The sequence below is a fragment of the Pristiophorus japonicus genome, chromosome 22 (assembly GCF_044704955.1).
Source record: "Pristiophorus japonicus isolate sPriJap1 chromosome 22, sPriJap1.hap1, whole genome shotgun sequence".
In the NCBI taxonomy this organism is placed as follows: Eukaryota; Metazoa; Chordata; class Chondrichthyes; family Pristiophoridae; genus Pristiophorus; species Pristiophorus japonicus.
Window position 1 is genome coordinate 58,778,376 of NC_091998.1, and position 17,751 is coordinate 58,796,126.

A 17,751-nucleotide genomic window follows, 5' to 3' on the forward strand; every position below is an offset into this window, starting at 1 on the left:
GGGATACTTGCCTTTATTAGCCTGGCATAGAATATAAGAGCAGGGAGGTTATGCTTGAACTGTATAAAATAATAGTTAGGCTACAGCTAGAGTACTGCGTGCAGTTCTGGTCACCAAATTACAGGAAAGATGTGATTGCACGAGAGAGGGTGCAGAGGAGATTTACGAGGATGTTGCCTGGACTGGAGAATTTTAGCTATGAGGTAAGATTGGATAGGCTGGGGTTGCTTTCTTTGGAACAGAGGAGGCTGAGGGGAGACCTGATTGAGATGTATAAAATTATGAGAGGCCTAATGGATAAGAAGGACCTATTCCCTTAGCAGAGGGGTCAACAACCAGAGGGCATAGATTTAAAGTAATTGGTAGGAAGTTTAGAGGGGATTTGAGGGAATTCTTTTCAGCAATAGGGTGATCGGGGTCTGGAACTCAATGCCTGAAAGGGTGGTAGAGGCAGAAATCCTAATTGCATTTAAAAAGTACATGGATATGCACTTGAAGTACCGTAACCTACAAGGCTATGGACCAAGAGCATCTACTTGGCAATGTAACCAAGATTGAGAATTTACTAGACTGGTAGAATTCTACTTTAAATTGTGTTACATTTTGATTACATTTGTGCTCCAATGTGTGACAGCCTGTGACTGGAATATTTATGAATCATCAGCTTATTTATTGAATTCAGAATTACGTGGACAGTGCAGTCAAAAAATTAGTTTGAATTCAAGTCACCTGCCATCTCTGTGTAAATAGCTTTATTGGAGTTCATTTCCACCACGATAGTGGTTCATTTGGGTGATGTGGGAGAGCAGTGCTACTGATGTGAAATATTGATGCTATCCAACCTCCACTGGTCTTTTCATTGCACAGCAGATTTTGCGTTCTACTTACTGAGCCTGGAATAGAAAGATTCGCCAGTCGGCAGTCTGCAAACGGAAAACGTGCGGCCGTTTGTTATATTCAGCGGCTTTAGTGGCCAGCGAGTGGTGAATACTGATCGCCTCCTCTGATGACTGCCTGTCAGGCTTGTATTCATCCTGGGGATAGCAATGAGAAAATGCATTTCATTATTTCTGGAGTATTCTTGTTTGGCAGCTTGCTTTAGCTGATGATATTACAGTACTTCTTGTGACAGGGAGCCCTGAAATTCTGTACCTTCTGGTTGGAAGACAAGTCAGGAGCACTCTTACCACAGGACCACATCTAGGTTGCGTCTTCAGGTTCTATCAACTCATACTTAAAACAGACATGCAGGTATTGTTGCATGGGGGAGATGCTGGGGGGTAACATGGATGAATGCGTGGGATTGGGTGCGGGCGGTTTAATCGGGAAAAATTTCAAGTGCCTCGGGAATCCGGCTCCAACCCACCGACTTCCGGGTTTTTCGGAGGTGGGACAAAGGACGGGCAGCCAACTTGCTCCCAGGAGGCGGGTTGGCATTTTAAATATGTTAATGAGGTTGACAGCCTCTGAATTAACATGCTTTGCAGGTTTTTCAGCTGCCAGGCCTCGGGAAACACGTCAGCTGAAGCGACGACAGCTTCGGGAAGCAGGTAAGTGCCTTTACAGCACTGCTTGTGGGCCAGGAGGAGTAGGGGTTCTGCCCCCCACACCCCAAGCTCACCCCTATCAAACCCCACCCCATACAAAGGCCTCTGAGGTCAGGGATCGGACCCCTCCCCCGGGGTTGAGGTTCGGACCTATCTGGTCCTAAGCCTCCTCCGGAGTGCTCCCCGCCCGAGTGGAAGCCAAACCTGTCAATCAGACTGACTTCCGAACAGAGAACCTGTCAGGGCCAAAAGACGCATGCTGTGGAGCTAAAACTCCACAATATGCAGGGAAACCCGGACTTCTGGGTTTCCTGTGCGGAACTTCACCTCGCCACCCTCATGTAACCCGCCCCTGTTAATTTCCAGGCTGCTGCCTTTCAGCTGAGCTTTTAAAATGAGACCCTAAATCTCCCTGACAGGATAATTGGGATTGATTCCATCGTCCCTCTGGAGCCGCGTCATTCCTTGGCTTACACTATCAGAGACTGTCAAATCTTTACTCTGCCTCCGGTGGTCCTACCTGATCATTGAGATTAAACAAGTTAACCCCACCCCATTTCTGAAGCACCACCTCCTCTTTGCAGTTGAATGTATTGGTGAGTAAAATATACTGAAGACCAAGGGAGAGAGACAGACTGTCAGCTCCACCCCATGGTCCAACACTACACGAGGAGCTTTGGTACAATCAAACTTGTTAAAAAAAACTTCAGAATTAAAGGGCCCAAGTTTCCACACGCGCCTAGAACGGCGCTGTCCCGACCTGGACGCCCGTTTTTCACGCCACAAAGTGCGCCTAAAAAAATCCTCGGTATTCTCCACCTACCTGCAGGTCCTCTGGCCCTCGGCGCAGCCAGCACGAGCTGTGGGGGGGCGGAGCCAGGTCCCTGCGCTGAAAACAGTGCCGGGACCTCTGCACATGCGCGCTACAGTGGGCACGCAAGTGCAGTAGCTCCAGGCGCCGAACTGTGTGGGAGGGGCCCGAAGCACGCAGCCCCTAGCCCTGGCTGAATGGCCTCACTGGGGCTGCGTGAATAAGGTTCCTCCCACGGCCAGCTCCTGCTTCCCCCCCCGACCAGACCCGACACCCGCTCCCCCCTGCCTCCGGACCAGACCCAACACCCGCTCCCTCCCCCCGACCCGACCCGCGCTCCTGTTCCCGCTCCCCGCCCCCCCCGACTGGACCCGACCCGCGCTCCTGTTCCCGGTTCCCGCCCCCCCGACTGCATCCGACCCGACTCGCGCTCCTGTTCCCGCTCCCCGCCCCCCCCGACTGGACCCGACCCGCACTCCTGTTCCGGCTCCCCGCCCCCCCGACTGGACCCGACCCGCGCTCCTGTTCCCGCTCCCCGCCCCCCCCGACTGGACCCGACCCGACCCAACCCGCGCTCCTGTTCCTGCTCCCCACCTGAACCGACCCCCGACCCGCGCTCCTGTTCCCCGCCCCCCCCCGACTGGACACAACCCGACCCCCCCCCCCCCCCCACTGGACCCGACCCGACCCAACTCCCGCTCCCGGACTGGATCCGACCTGACCTCCCCCCCCTCTCCCTCCCTTCTCCCTCCCCTCTCTCCGTCCCTCCCCTCTCTCCCTCCCTCCCCTCTCTCTCCCCCCTCCCTCTCTCTCTCCCCCCCTCCCTCTCTCTCTCCCCCCTCCCTCTCTCTCTCCCCCCCTCTCTCTCTCTCCCCCCCCTCTCTCTCTCTCCCCCACCTCTCTCTCTCCCTCCCTCCCTCTCTCTCCCCCCCCTCCCTCTCTCTCCCCCTCCCTCTCCCTCTCTCTCTCTCCCTCCTTCTCTCTCTCTCTCTCTCTCTCTCTCTCTCTCTATCCCTCTCTCCCTCCCTCTCCCTCTCTCTCTCTCTCTCCCTCCCCCCCCCAGACCCGAACCGAACCTCCCCGACCCGACCCGACCCAACCCAATGCCACCTACCTGTAAATCTGGTGCTGAGGACGGGCCCTGCCTGAAGTCTCGGGCCGGCCCGTTCAGCCTTCGGTCCCGAAAGGCCTGCCTGAAGCACTTTCACACAGGTAGGAAGATGGTTTATTTAATCTTTTCTTTGCTTATAAATGTTTATTCAGGTTGGATTTATTTGTATAATATTTGTATAAGTATAAATAAGGATTTATTATAGAATTTAATGACTTCCCTCCCCACCCCCCACCTCGTTCTGGACGCCTAATTTGTAACCTGCGCCTGATTTTTTAATGTGTAGAACAGGTTTTTGCAGTTCTACAAAAATCTTCACTTGCTCCATTCTACTTTAGTTTGGAGTACGTTTTCACTGTGGAAACTTTCAAATCAGGCGTCAGTGGCCGGACACGCCCCCTTTTGAAGAAAAAATTCTGTTCCAAAGTAGAACTGTTCTACCTGACTAGAACTGCAGAAAAAAAAATGTGGAGAATTGCGATTTCTAAGTTCTCCACCAGTTGCTCCTAAAAATCAGGCACAAATCATGTGGAAACTTGGGCCTAAAATGTCATCAGTTTTTCTTAACTGTTTTGTATAATGCAGGACGAAATCTCATTGTGTTTGTGAGTACTCCCGATGTATTCAGTTCCCCATTTGCTGTGGGCCATCTTTTCTCTGGTGCCCCATGAAGGACACTAGGTGGTGCTAACAGATTGCTACAACACTGAACACACTCCATTTCATCTCAGGCAGCAGATACTGGAAATTCCCAGCTTGGACCAGTATACATCATGAATACTTTCAGCATTTAGAGTGCTGAACTCCTGATCAGTGATTTAGGGATCAATTCTGACCCCAGGCGAACGAATTGCACTCACTGGCCTGAATTTCAAGTACTGCTGTACATTGGCCTCTGCTGTTGTATATTAACCTACGTTGAAGTTTTTTTTACGTAGAATTATGTAGAATTTACAGCACAGAAACAGGCCATTCAGCCCAACTAGTCCATGAAGGTGTTTATGCTCTACATGCATCTCCTCCCACCTCTCTTCATCTAACCCTATAAGCATAACTTTGAAAAAATTGAATAAACAGGAAGAAAATGCTTGCTTTCTCAGATCAAGGTACATTATGAAATGATTGATTATAAATTAATTATACTTGTGGATACATATAATGAAGGTCTGGCATAGTTTGTACATTTGAGCGACAGTATTCACGTGCCTGCTTTGCTCTTTTGTTCTCTTTCTTTCAATCTCTCACCGTTCTTTTCCTCACAACCTCCCACAAAGCCTGGAGCCAGAACTGGGGCAGTTAGCCGCAGAAGTGATCTAGCTCTCAATATGAAGCAACCAGGGAGGGCAACAGCCTGGGTATTATCAGTATACTTGGGATAATTCAGATGTGACCGTTCATGAACAAGTCAACAACTTGCATTTACATATTGCCTTTAATGTAGCTTTTGGACTCCAAAATAAAAATACCAAATTGCTTGTCCCTTGACTGGGATGGCAGTGACTGCCTCGCCAGACTCCACCTCCCTTTAAAGGTCATTTTTGTTCCTATTGCAGAAGTTGGGAACCTTAATGTTGTGGAAGGAAGGAACGGATGGAGAGGGTGAGGAGTTCCACAGTTGGAAGTTCCTGAGAAAGAATGAGTTGGAGTAGGAGAGTGTGTGATGGGTCTCCATTCCAACATAGCCAGAATGCAGCAAGGGGGAAGAGTATCAATAAACCAGAGAAAAGGCTGTGCTGGAGAGACATTGGAGGCCAAAGGTGAGTGATTACCTTCAACAGATAGATGATTGTCCCCTTTAATACGGCATAGAAGGTTTTCCAGCTTCTCTTTCCCCATGGTGCTGTGAAACATAAGAAATCAAGAATGAGGAATGGTCAATGCGCCCATCCTTTTAGGTCCTTTTTTTCATCACTCTCCTGCCTACGGGTTGCCAACCCTCGAGGATTGCCCTGGAGTCTCCAGGAATTAAAGATTTATTTCCTGGACAATGCTGTGAGCAACCCAGGAGATAAATCACAAGGGCATTAAGAAAAATTGTGTTTTTTTTCAATTTCTTTGAACACTTTTGTTTATTATATAATATATAAAAACAGAAAATGCTGAAAATCTCAGCAGGTCAGCAAGCATCTGTGGAGAGAAACAGAGTTAACGTTTCATCATCCCTTTTGTCTCTCAAATCTCTCCTGTCTTCCACCCTATCACAGACCTTCCCTTTTGTTCTTCTCTCCCCTCCCCTCTTCAGTGCTCCTGAAGAATCTGTTACATTTCGAACTTCTGACGAAAGGTCACCGACCTGAAACGTTAACTCTGTTTCTCTCCACAGATGCTGCCTGACCCGCTGAGATTTCCAGCATTTTCTGTTTTTATTTCAGATTCCAGCATCCGCAGTACTTTGCTATTGTTTATAAAAATATTGGTGCTGGAAAAAGCGACTGTTTGACTGGGCAGGGCGGGGTGGTTGGAGGCGGGAGGACATGTGGCGAAATCTCAAGGAATACAGCTAACCACAATTGGCAACTCTACTCCCGCCTGGAGCCTCTACTCCCCTGCAAGACTATACAGTTCATTACTTCCTGGTTAGCTAGTCTTCGCTCTGACTCTGGTGGTGTCCTGTCTTGGGCCATCACCTGGGGTTCCTCAGGAAAGGAAAAGTCCTCCTTCAATAGATTCAGCCCGTTGTGCGTTCTATGTTCCCACAAGTGGCTACTGAAGCTGAGTCAATCACAGCATTAAAGAGGAAAAGTAGATAAAACACTTGAAGAAAAACATTAAAGGATATGGGAACAGAGCAGGAAAGTGGGATTAGAGTAGATAGGTCTGATGGGAAGCTGGTACAGATGCAGTGGGCTGAATGGCCTCTCTTGTTGCTGAAATTTCTGTTTCTGGTCAGTGAAAGAGCTTGGATCAAAAGACTATCCTAAGATGAAACAACCTTACACTGACGCATTATGACTGCATTTAAAGGTTCCTCACCCTTTTTCTGGTACCTATAAAGAATTCTAAAGATCTATACATATATTAAAACTCCTTTTTATTGCCTTCTCCAGAGCAACCCCACACTACGCATCATTCCCTGACCTCTTTCTTACAAGGCTGAGTCACACTCAGCCTTTGTGCAGGGGGATCATTCTCTAAATGCCCGCCCCTTCAGGAGGCCCAGCTGACATCAAGCGCTCACCCTGCATGCAATCAGACATGCAAACCCACATCCTGCCGCTGCAAGGTGCAGCACATTGATACATTCTGGCTGCCGTGCCAACAGTTATGAGAGTTCTGAGGTAAATTAGTTTGGCCAGCTGCAGCATACAGCTTTCAAATTGTTGCTAATTGTAATTGGTGATTTGATAATATCTCTGAGGAAGGCCCAGGGGATAGATATTTATGTCGGAAATGGAGATGCATTGCCGGCACAACAGAGATTTGTGTCTCGATGTTTAGGTTGTCGGAGTAATGTGAGACAACCCAACAATATATCAGGTCTGTGCCATACTTAGCCTACAGTATGAGGGGTGGTGCTGTAATTTGGTGCCAATTATGAGAAGGTGTGTATTCTTTCCTCCCCACCCTTTGTCCCACTTTGGTCTCTGTGGGGTCTTAACTCCCCTAAGGCCTCCTCCCATACATACTGCATTCTCTATGAACCACTGTCACATATGCACACACGCACAGTCTTGTCTATGTAGACTCTTCCCCCACCCTTCCCCTTCCGCACCCCCTGTCTGGTCTCTCTTGCTTCCATTCCCCACCCTCTTCCCCACAGGTGTCAGCTGTGGCACAGTGACTCTCTGAGTCAGAAGGTTGGGGGCACAAGTCCCACTCCAGAGACTTGAGCACATAATCAAAGGCGACACTTTGGTGCAGTACTGTCAGAGGGTGCTGTCTTTCGGTTGAGACATTAAATCGAGGTTCTGTCTGCCTTCTAGAGTGGATCCCATGGCACTATTTGAAGAAGAGCGGGGGAGTTATCCCCAGTGTCCTGGCCAATATTTATCCCTAAATCAACATCACTGAAACAGATTATCTGGTCATTATCACATTACTGTTTGTGGGAGCTTGCTATGCGCACATTGACTCTCGTGCTTCCTACATCACAACAGTGACAACACTTCAAAAGGACTTAATTGGCTGTAAAGTACTTTTGGGAGTCCTGAAGTCGTAATAGGTACTATATAAATGCAAATCTGTCTCTCTTTTTTTCTTCCTCTCTCTGTTTCTTTCATCTCTATCTTTCATCAGATCAGCCATGATCTTATAAAATGGCGGAGCAGGCTCGAGGAGCCAAATGGCCGACTCCTGCTCCTATTTCTTATGTTCTTATGTTTTTCCTTTTTTTTCTTTCCTCTCTTTATCTCCTTTGCTCTCCATTTCCTGAAGGAGAGAATATAGTATTTTCCTGTCCTGGGATCCCAGTAACTGGAAATACCACAAGGGAATCACTAACTTTTTTTGCCATCAATGTCAGCGTGGACCTTGCGACTCAGAAATCCTTGCTTGTAGGTGGGAGCTTTGTGATCCTGTGGGACTTCCAGGAAGGGGCTGCCTTTGTTTTTGATGTGTGTCGTGTTGACAGAGTCTTCACCCATTGGCATGATCGATTTCTGCAACTCATCTTCATCTCTGGAACAACAAAACAAAAAAAAAGCAGCTGATCTCATCTGCTTCTGTGTGAATTGTCAGAGATCTTTATCATTGGGTAAAATGATTTGTTATCACTCAGATCCACCTAGAACCCACCATTTTAATTGTTTCAGGGAAACCTTATCCAAACTTACAGTATTTGAGTGCACACAGTAAGTGTAGTCGCTCACCAGACTTACTGCGCCATTTACTTCCGTGATTTAATGTTAGTCCACATTTAAAATATTCAGAGAATGTTGAGATGAGTTAGGTGCTATTATCAAGGACAGCTATATGGCTCAGAGACATGGACCATGTACAGTAGACACCTCAAGTCGCTGGAGAAATACCACCAACGAATTCTCCGCAAGATCCTACAAATCCCCTGGGAGGACAGATGCACCAATATTAGCGTTCTCGTCCAGCCCAACATCCCCAGCATTGAAGCACTGACTGCACTTGATCAGCTCCGCTGGGCAGGCCACATTGTTCGCATGCCAGACATGAGACTCCCAAAGCAAGCGCTCTACTCGGAACTCCTTCACAGCAAACGAGCCAAAGGTGAGCAGAGGACACGTTACAGGAACACCCTCAAAGCCTCCCTGAAAAAGTTTGTGTCCTCCTTAGTGAATACCGAACCAAAGTACTTGTTCAATTGGAGCAGAAATGGGATAAGGAGTGGGATCATGACTCAAGTTCTTAAGTTTCTTTAATGGTGATGAAAATGAATTAAGAATCTCAATAATTAACATCTCTACATCACCTGCTACAAGGTAAGTTAACTTTTATTTGAAGATAACTTAATTAAAACAAAATCAGATTTTGGTGTTCAGTTTACAATGTAGAAACTTCAAGACGCATCTTTCAAAAGCCAGACTAGTCCAGAACTAGACATGTGACGACAGGTATAGAATATTCACTAGTTATAATCAATCATCATAGGCAATCCCTCGGAATCGAGGAGGACTTGCTTCCACTCTTGAAATGAGTCCTTAAGTGGCTGAACAGTCCAATACGAGAACCACAGTCCCTGTCACAGGTGGGACAGACAGTCATTGAGGGAAAGGGTGGGTGGGACAGGTTCGCCGCACGCTTTTTCCGGTGCCTGCGCTTGATTTCTGCATGTTCTCAGCGATGAGACTCGAGGTGCTCAGCGCCCTCCCGGATGCACTTCCTCCACTTAGGACGGTCATTGGCTAGGGACTCCCAGGTGTCATTGGGGATGTTGCACTTTTTCAGGGAGGCTTTGAGGGTGTTCCTGTAACGTGTCCTCTGCTCACCTTTGGCTCATTTGCTGTGAAGGAGTTCCGAGTAGAGCGCTTGCTTTGGGAGTCTCATGTCTGGCATGCGAACGATGTGGCCTGCCCAGCAGAGCTGATCAAGTGCGGTCAGTGCTTCAATGCTGGGGATGTTGGGCTGGCCGAGAATGGTAATATTGTTGCGTCTGTCCTCCCAGGGGATTTGTAGGACCTTGCGGAGAAGTCGTTGGTGGTATTTCACTAAGGAGGACACAAACAACCTTCCGGATATAAAAGGGGTCAGAGGGTCTAGTAAGAAGGAAGAACTGAGGGAAATCCTTATTAGTCGGGAAATTGTGTTGGGGAAATTGATGGGATTGAAGGCCGATAAATCCCCAGGGCCTGATGGACTGCATCCCAGAGTACTTAAGGAGGTGGCCTTGGAAATAGCGGATGCATTGACAGTCATTTTCCAACATTCCATTGACTCTGGATCAGTTCCTATAGAGTGGAGGGTAGCCAATGTAACCCCACTTTTTAAAAAAGGAGGGAGAGAGAAAACAGGGAATTATAGACCGGTCAGCCTGACATCAGTAGTGGGTAAAATGATGGAATCAATTATTAAGGATGTCATTGCAGCGCATTTGGAAAGAGGTGACATGATAGGTCCAAGTCAGCATGGATTTGTGAAAGGGAAATCATGCTTGACAAATCTTCTGGAATTTTTTGAGGATGTTTCCAGTAAAGTAGAGAAGGGAGAACCAGTTGATGTGGTATATTTGGACTTTCAGAAGGTTTTTGACAAGGTCCCACACAAGAGATTAATATGCAAAGTTAAAACACAAGGGATTGGGGATAGTGTGCTGACGTGGATTGAGAACTGGTTGTCAGACAGGAAGCAAAGAGTAGGAGTAAATGGGTACTTTTCAGAATGGCAGGCAGTGACTTTGGGGTACCGCAAGGTTCTGTGCTGGGGCCCCAGCTGTTTACATTGTACATTGATGATTTAGACGAGGGGATTAAATGTAGTATCTCCAAATTTGCGGATGACACTAAGTTGGGTGGATGTGTGAGCTGCGAGGAGGATGCTATGAGGCTGCAGAGTGACTTGGATAGGTTAGGTGAGTGGGCAAATGCATGGCAGATGAAGTATAATGTGGATAAATGTGAGGTTATCCACTTTGGTGGTAAAAATAGAGAGAGAGACTATTATCTCAATGGTGACAGATTAGGAACAGGGGAGGTGCAACGAGACCTGGGTGTCATGGTACACAATCATTGAAGGTTGGCATGCAGGTGCAGCAGGCGGTTAAGAAAGCAAATGGCATGTTGGCCTTCATAGCGAGGGGATTTGAGTACAGGGGCAGTGAGGTGTTGCTACAGTTGTACAGGGCCTTGGTGAGGCCACACTTGGAGTATTGTGTACAGTTTTGGTCTCCTAACTTGAGGAAGGACATTCTTGCTATTGAGGGAGTGCAGCGAAGGTTCACCAGACAGATGCGCAGGATGGCGGGACTGACATATCAAGAAAGACTAGATCAACTGGGCTTGTATTCACTGGAGTTCAGAAGAATGAGAGAGGATCGCATAGAAACGTAAAAAATTCTGACGGGTTTAGACAGGTTAGATGCAGGAAGAATGTTCCCAATGTTGGGGAAGTCCAGAACCAGGGGACACAGTCTAAGGATAAGGGGTAAGCCATTTATGACCGAGATGAGGAGAAACTTCTTCACCCAGTGAGTGGTGAACCTGTGGAATTCTCGACCACAGAAAGTTGTTGAGGCCAATTCACTAAATATATTCAAAAAGGAGTTAGATGTAGTCCTTACTACGAGGGGGATCAAGGGGTATGGCGGGAAAGCAGGAATGGGGTACTGAAATTACATGTTCAGCCATGAACTCATTGAATGGCGGTGCAGGCTCGAAGGGCCGAATGGCCTACTCCTGCACCTATTTTCTATGTTTCTATGTTTCTATTCCTGTGCCAATCCTCTCTCCTGCTCCGATTCCATCCCTGACCCTGCTGTTTGTTCCTGAAGCACATCTCACCGTGCTTCTTGCCATCCATTGCCTTACAACTTTCTCACCCTTTGCCCTGTTCCTATTCCACCACCTCACTGAGCTCTGTATATACCTGATATCCATCAGTAAGCTCTGTATCGACCTGATGTCCCTCACTGGGCTCTGTATAGACCTGATGTCCCTCACTGGGCTCTGTATAGACCTGATGTCCCTCACTAGGCTCTGTATATAGCTGATGTCCCTCACTGGGCTCTGTATATACCTGATGTCCCACACTGAGCTCTGTATATAGCTGATATCCCTCACTGGGCTCTGAATATTCCAGATGTCCCACACTGGGCTCTGTATATACCTGATGTTCCACACTGGGCTCTGTATATACCTGATGTCCCACACTGGGTTCTGTATATACCTGATGTCCCACACTGGGGTCTGTATATACCTGATGTCCCACACTGGGCTCTGTATCTACCTGATGTCCCACATTGGGCTCTGTATAAACCTGATGTCCCACACTGGGCTCTGTATAAACCTGATGTCCCTCTTTGGGCTCTGTATATACCTGATGTCCCTCACTGGGCTCTGTGTATTCCTGATGTTCCACACTGGGCTCTGTATAGACCTAATGTCCCACACTGTGCTCTGTATATACCTGATGTCCCACACTAGGCTCTGTATATACCTGATGTCCCACACTGGGCTCTGTATATACCTGATGTCCCATATTGGGCTCTGTAAATACCTGATGTCCCACACTGGGCTCTGTATATACCTGATGTCCCTCATTGGGCTCTGTATATACCTGATGTCCCACACTGGGCTCTGTATATACCTGATGTCCCACACTGGGCTCTGTATATACCTGATGTCCCACACTGGGCTCTGTATACACCTGATGTCCGTCAATGTGCACCGTATATACCTGATGTTCCACACTGGGCTCTGTATATGCCTGATGTCCCTCACTGCGTTCCGTTTATACCTGATGTCCCTCACTGGGCTCTGAATATACCTGATGTCCCTCACTGGTCTCTGTATATACCTGATGTCCCACACTGGGCCCTGTATATACCTGATGTCCCTCACTGAGCTCTGTGTAGACCTGATGTCGCACACTGAACTCTGTATATACCTGATATCCCTCACTGGGCTCTGTATATACCTGATATCCCTCACTGGGCTCTGTATATACCTGATGTCCCACACTGAGCTCTGTATATACCTGATATCCCTCGCTGGGCTCTGTATATACCTGATATGCGTCACTGGTCTCTCTATATACCTTATATCCCTCACTAAGCTCTGTATATAGCTGATGTCCCTCAATGGGCTCTGTATATACCTGATATCCCTCACTGAGCTCTGTATATACCTGATATCCATCACTAAATTCTGTATATACCTGATGTCCCTCACTGGGCCTGTATATACCTGATATCTCTCACTGGGCTCTGTATATACCTGATGTCCCACACTGGGCTCTGTATATACCCGATGTCCCACACTGGGCTCTGTATATACCTGATGTCCCATATTGGGCTCTGTAAATACCTGATGTCCCACACTGGGCTCTGTATATACCTGATGTCCCTCATTGGGCTCTGTATATACCTGATGTCCCACACTGGGCTCTGTATATACCTGATGTCCCACACTGGGCTCTGTATACACCTGATGTCCGTCAATGCGCACCGTATATACCTGATGTTCCACACTGGGCTCTGTATATGCCTGATGTCCCTCACTGCGTTCCGTTTATACCTGATGTCCCTCACTGGGCTCTGAATATACCTGATGTCCCTCACTGGTCTCTGTATATACCTGATGTCCCACACTGGGCCCTGTATATACCTGATGTCCCTCACTGAGCTCTGTGTAGACCTGATGTCGCACACTGAACTCTGTATATACCTGATATCCTTCACTGGGCTCTGTATATACCTGATATCCCTCACTGGGCTCTGTATATACCTGATGTCCCACACTGAGCTCTGTATATACCTGATATCCCTCGCTGGGCTCTGTATATACCTGATATGCGTCACTGGTCTCTCTATATACCTTATATCCCTCACTAAGCTCTGTATATAGCTGATGTCCCTCAATGGGCTCTGTATATACCTGATATCCCTCACTGAGCTCTGTATATACCTGATATCCATCACTAAATTCTGTATATACCTGATGTCCCTCACTGGGCCTGTATATACCTGATATCTCTCACTGGGCTCTGTATATACCTGATGTCCCACACTGGGCTCTGTATATACCCGATGTCCCACACTGGCCTCTGTATATAGCTGATGTCCCCCACTGGGCTCTGCATATACCTGATGTCCCAAACTGGGCTCTGTATTGACCTGATGTCCCACACTGAGCTCTGTATATACCTGATATCCCTCACTGGGCTCTGTATATACCTGATATCCCTCACTGGGCTCCGTATATACCTGATGTTCCACACTGGGCTCTGTATATGCCTGATGTCCCTCCCTGGGCTCTGTATATACCTGATGATCAACATTGAGCTCTGTATTTGGCTGATGTCCCACACTGGGATCTGTATATACCTGATGTCCCTCACTGGACTCTGTATATACCTGATGTCCGACACTGGGCTCGGTATATACCTGATGTCCCTCACTGGGCTCTGTATATACCTGATGTCCCTCACTGGGCTCTGTCTAGACCTGATGTCCCTCACTGGGCCCTGTATAGACCTGATGTCCCTCACTGGGCTGTGTATATAGCTGATGTTACACACTGGGCTCTTTATGTACCTGATGATCAACACTGAGCTCTGTATTTGGCTGATGCCGCACACTGGGCTCTGTATATACCTGATGTCCCTCACTGGACTCTTTATAGACCTGATGTCCCTCACTGAGCTCTGTATAGACCTGATGTCCCTCACTGGGCTCTGTATATACCTGATGTCCCTCACTGGGCTCTGTATTTACCTGATGTCCCTCACTGGGCTCTGTATATACCTGATGTCCCTCACTGGGCTCTGTATATACCTGATGTCCCACACTGGGCCCTGTATATACCTGATATCCCTCATTGAGCTCTGTATAGACCTGATGTCCCACACTGAGCTCTGTATATACCTGATATCCCTCACTGAGCTCTGTATATATCTGATGTCCCTCACTGGGCCTGTATATACCTGATGTCCCTCACTGGGCTCTGTATATACCTGATGTCCCACACTGGGCTCTGTATGTACCTTATGACCCACATTGGACTCTGTAAATACCTGATGTTCCTCACTGGGCTCTGTATATACCTGATATCCCTCACTGGGCTCCGTATATACCTGATGTTCCACACTGGGCTCTGTATATGACTGATGTCCCTCATTGGGCTCTTTATATACCTGATGATCAACATTGAGCTCTGTATTTGGCTGCTGTCCCACACTGGGATCTGCATATACTGATGTCCCTCACTGGACTCTGTATATACCTGATGTCCCTCACTGGACTCTGTATATACCTGATGTCCCACACTAGGCTCTGTATATACCTGATGTCACTCACTGGGCTCTGTATATACCTGATGTCCCTCACTGAGCTCTGTATATAGCTGATATCCCTCACTGGTCTCTCTATATACCTGATATCCCTCACTAAGCTCTGTATATAGCTGATGTCCCTCACTGGGCTCTGTATATACCTGATATCCCTCACTGAGCTCTGCATATACCTGATATCCCTCACTGGTCTCTCTATATACGTGATATCCCTCACTAAGCTCTGTATATAGCTGATGTCCATCACTGGGCTCTGTATATACCTGCTATCCCTCACTGGGCTCTGTATATACCCGATATCCCTCACTGGGCTCTGTATATATCTGATATCCCTCACTGAGCTCTGTATATAGCTGATATCCCTCACTGGTCTCTCTATATACCTGATATCCCTCACTAAGCTCTGTATATAGCTGATGTCCCTCACTGGGCTCTGTATATACCTGATATCCCTCACTAAGCTCTGTATATAGCTGATATCCCTCACTGGTCTCTCTATATGCCTGATGTCCCACACTGGGCTCTGTGTATACCTGATGTCCCACTCTGGGCTCTATATACACCTGATGTCCCTCACTGGGCTCTGTATATACCCGCTGTCCCTCACTGGGCTCTGTATATACCTGATGTCCCTCATTGGGCTCTGTATATACCTGATGTCCCACACTGGGCTCTGTATATACCTGATGTCCCTCACTGGGCTCTGTATCTACCTGATGTCCCTCACTGGGCTCTGTATATTCCTCTTGTCCCTCACTGGGCTCTGTATATACCTGATGTCCCTCACTGGGCACCGTATATACCTGATGATCAACACTGGGCTCCGTATATACCCGATGTCCCTCACTGGCTCTGTATATAGCTGATGATCAACACTAAGCTCTGTGTATAGCTGATGTTCTCACTCAGCTCTGTGTTCTCACTCAGCTCTGTATATACCTGATGTCCCTCATTGAGTATATATAGCTGATGTCCCTCACAGGGCTCTGTGTATAGCTAATGTCCTCACTGGGCTTGTTATGTACCTGATGTCCCTCACTGAGTATATATAGCTGATGTTCCTCACTGGTCTCTGTATGTAGCTGATGTCCCTCACTGAGCTCTATATATAGAAGTCCTCACTGAGCTCTATATATACATGATGTTTCTCTATGGACTTTCTTCATGAATATAATTGTACAGGACAATTTTTATAATGAAAGCGGTAACCCCAGTTTCAGGGAGTATTTTTTAGCTACTTACACGGCCCATTCCAGCTTCTCGGTTTTTATTGATTGGTACAGAGCCTAGAAACCAGAAACAGAGAAAGTCTTTGAAAGGTGTTCAACAGGAACAGTTGATAACCCAGACAGTTCAGAACAAATCTATCATTGTAGAAATTGACACTGTTTTATGTATTAGTGCATTTAGTGTTTACACCGAAATAACAAAATGATACTTTACTACTGTGAATCTGAGGTATAATCCTGCATGTTGGTAATAGTAGGGTTACTCACTACTGGAGCAGGGTACTAACGAAGAGTGGCTATCAGAGGTATAGTATTTATATTCTGTGTGCTTTTGGGAAGAAATTTAAAAAAATTAGATTGAAAATCCATTGTTGTGAGGTACTTGTCTCAGTGCTGTAGAAATGTTCTCGCTTTTTAGAAAGTTTAAGTTACAGCACATTATTGCTTTACTTGCAGTGTTGCAGTGGAAGCAGCGAGTTTATTCAGAGTTTTTATTAGTTCTGCGTGTGCATTGAGAAGTCCATACACAGGGCACCTTTCTATTTATTTTACTGAAAGAGAAAATTCATAGAAGCCTCAAAATTACTGTTTGCAATAATATTACACAAATCCTTCAGCACATTTGTATGACACTGCTTTGTTCACAGTTTCAATGGTGGCATTACCTCGCGGTCTAGATTAAGCTAGAAGTTACTGTTACTGAAAGCCCCATACTCCATCCTTAATCTGTGCTGCATCAGCCGATCTCTGCAGCGGCACTAATGGGTGCTACAGTTCACCTTTGTGTCCCTGGGTGGGGAGGGGGAAATTCAGCCTAGGCTACTAATCACTATCAAGTTATCCCTGCTGGAAAGCATTCATGTTGGATGAGGAAGGGTCAGGCTTAGCCTGTGATGCCCATGGGGTTGAATACCCTGCAAAAACCTGCTGTCTTCAGTTCACATATGACGAAGGACCATTTGGTACCAGAAACTAACTGACATTTCTGATACCTTATCCCAGGAGGAGTCAAGATCATCCAGTGAGATGGGGAGAATATTGTTGGTGAAAGACATAATCTAAATTGTTACCTTCAGCAAGTCTTTAGGAAAATCCTTCCCATCATTCATGCCTTCCAAGTTCATAATGAAATCCTGACTCGACATACTTTTTCCGAGATTCTAAAACAGCAGGAAGAAAGCAATAGAAAACAATCAGGACGTATAGCAATGGAAAACAGTCAGGAAGTATAACAATAAAGAAAGACATCTTAGAGACATTTATTTCATTTCCCCTCTCCCGGGCCTGGGCTCAGGACTGGGAAACAGGGGTAAGAGTGAAGTCATGTGCTGATTTTTGGAGTCCTGATGCAATGGGAGCAGTCATTTCAAATAAAATTATCATGGAGCATACATGAATGGGTTATGGCTGCACACTTTATTGATGATCTACCCCTTAGTCTCTATGATTATCAAGCACAACACATGTGATTTAATTGAGTATGAAGCACTATGTCAGTCCCATTCTGTGCCGAGACAGCAGCAGAAAGGCTACAGTTGGCCTCACAGCCTGTGGGATAGAGAGGAGCTGATTACTAGTTGCTGATTACTAAGCAGTGATGTCTGTTGAAAAGTCAGGGGAGCTCAGATTGCGCTCTGAATA

At 47.0% G+C, this 17,751-nt stretch overlaps 1 protein-coding gene across 1 annotated transcript in view; it reads right to left on the reverse strand.

Annotated features, from left to right (window-relative positions):
• LOC139234780 (PH and SEC7 domain-containing protein 2-like) overlaps window positions 1–17,751 on the reverse strand; it is a 65,358-nt gene that overhangs the window by 6,767 nt on the left and 40,840 nt on the right. The window contains exons 9-13 of the mRNA XM_070865471.1: window positions 17,181–17,270; window positions 16,124–16,167; window positions 7,911–8,086; window positions 5,239–5,309; window positions 889–1,034 (exon numbers count right to left, since the gene is read on the reverse strand). Coding sequence (XP_070721572.1) covers window positions 889–1,034; window positions 5,239–5,309; window positions 7,911–8,086; window positions 16,124–16,167; window positions 17,181–17,270 — 527 coding nt within the window. The remainder of the gene's footprint in view (window positions 1–888; window positions 1,035–5,238; window positions 5,310–7,910; window positions 8,087–16,123; window positions 16,168–17,180; window positions 17,271–17,751) is intronic.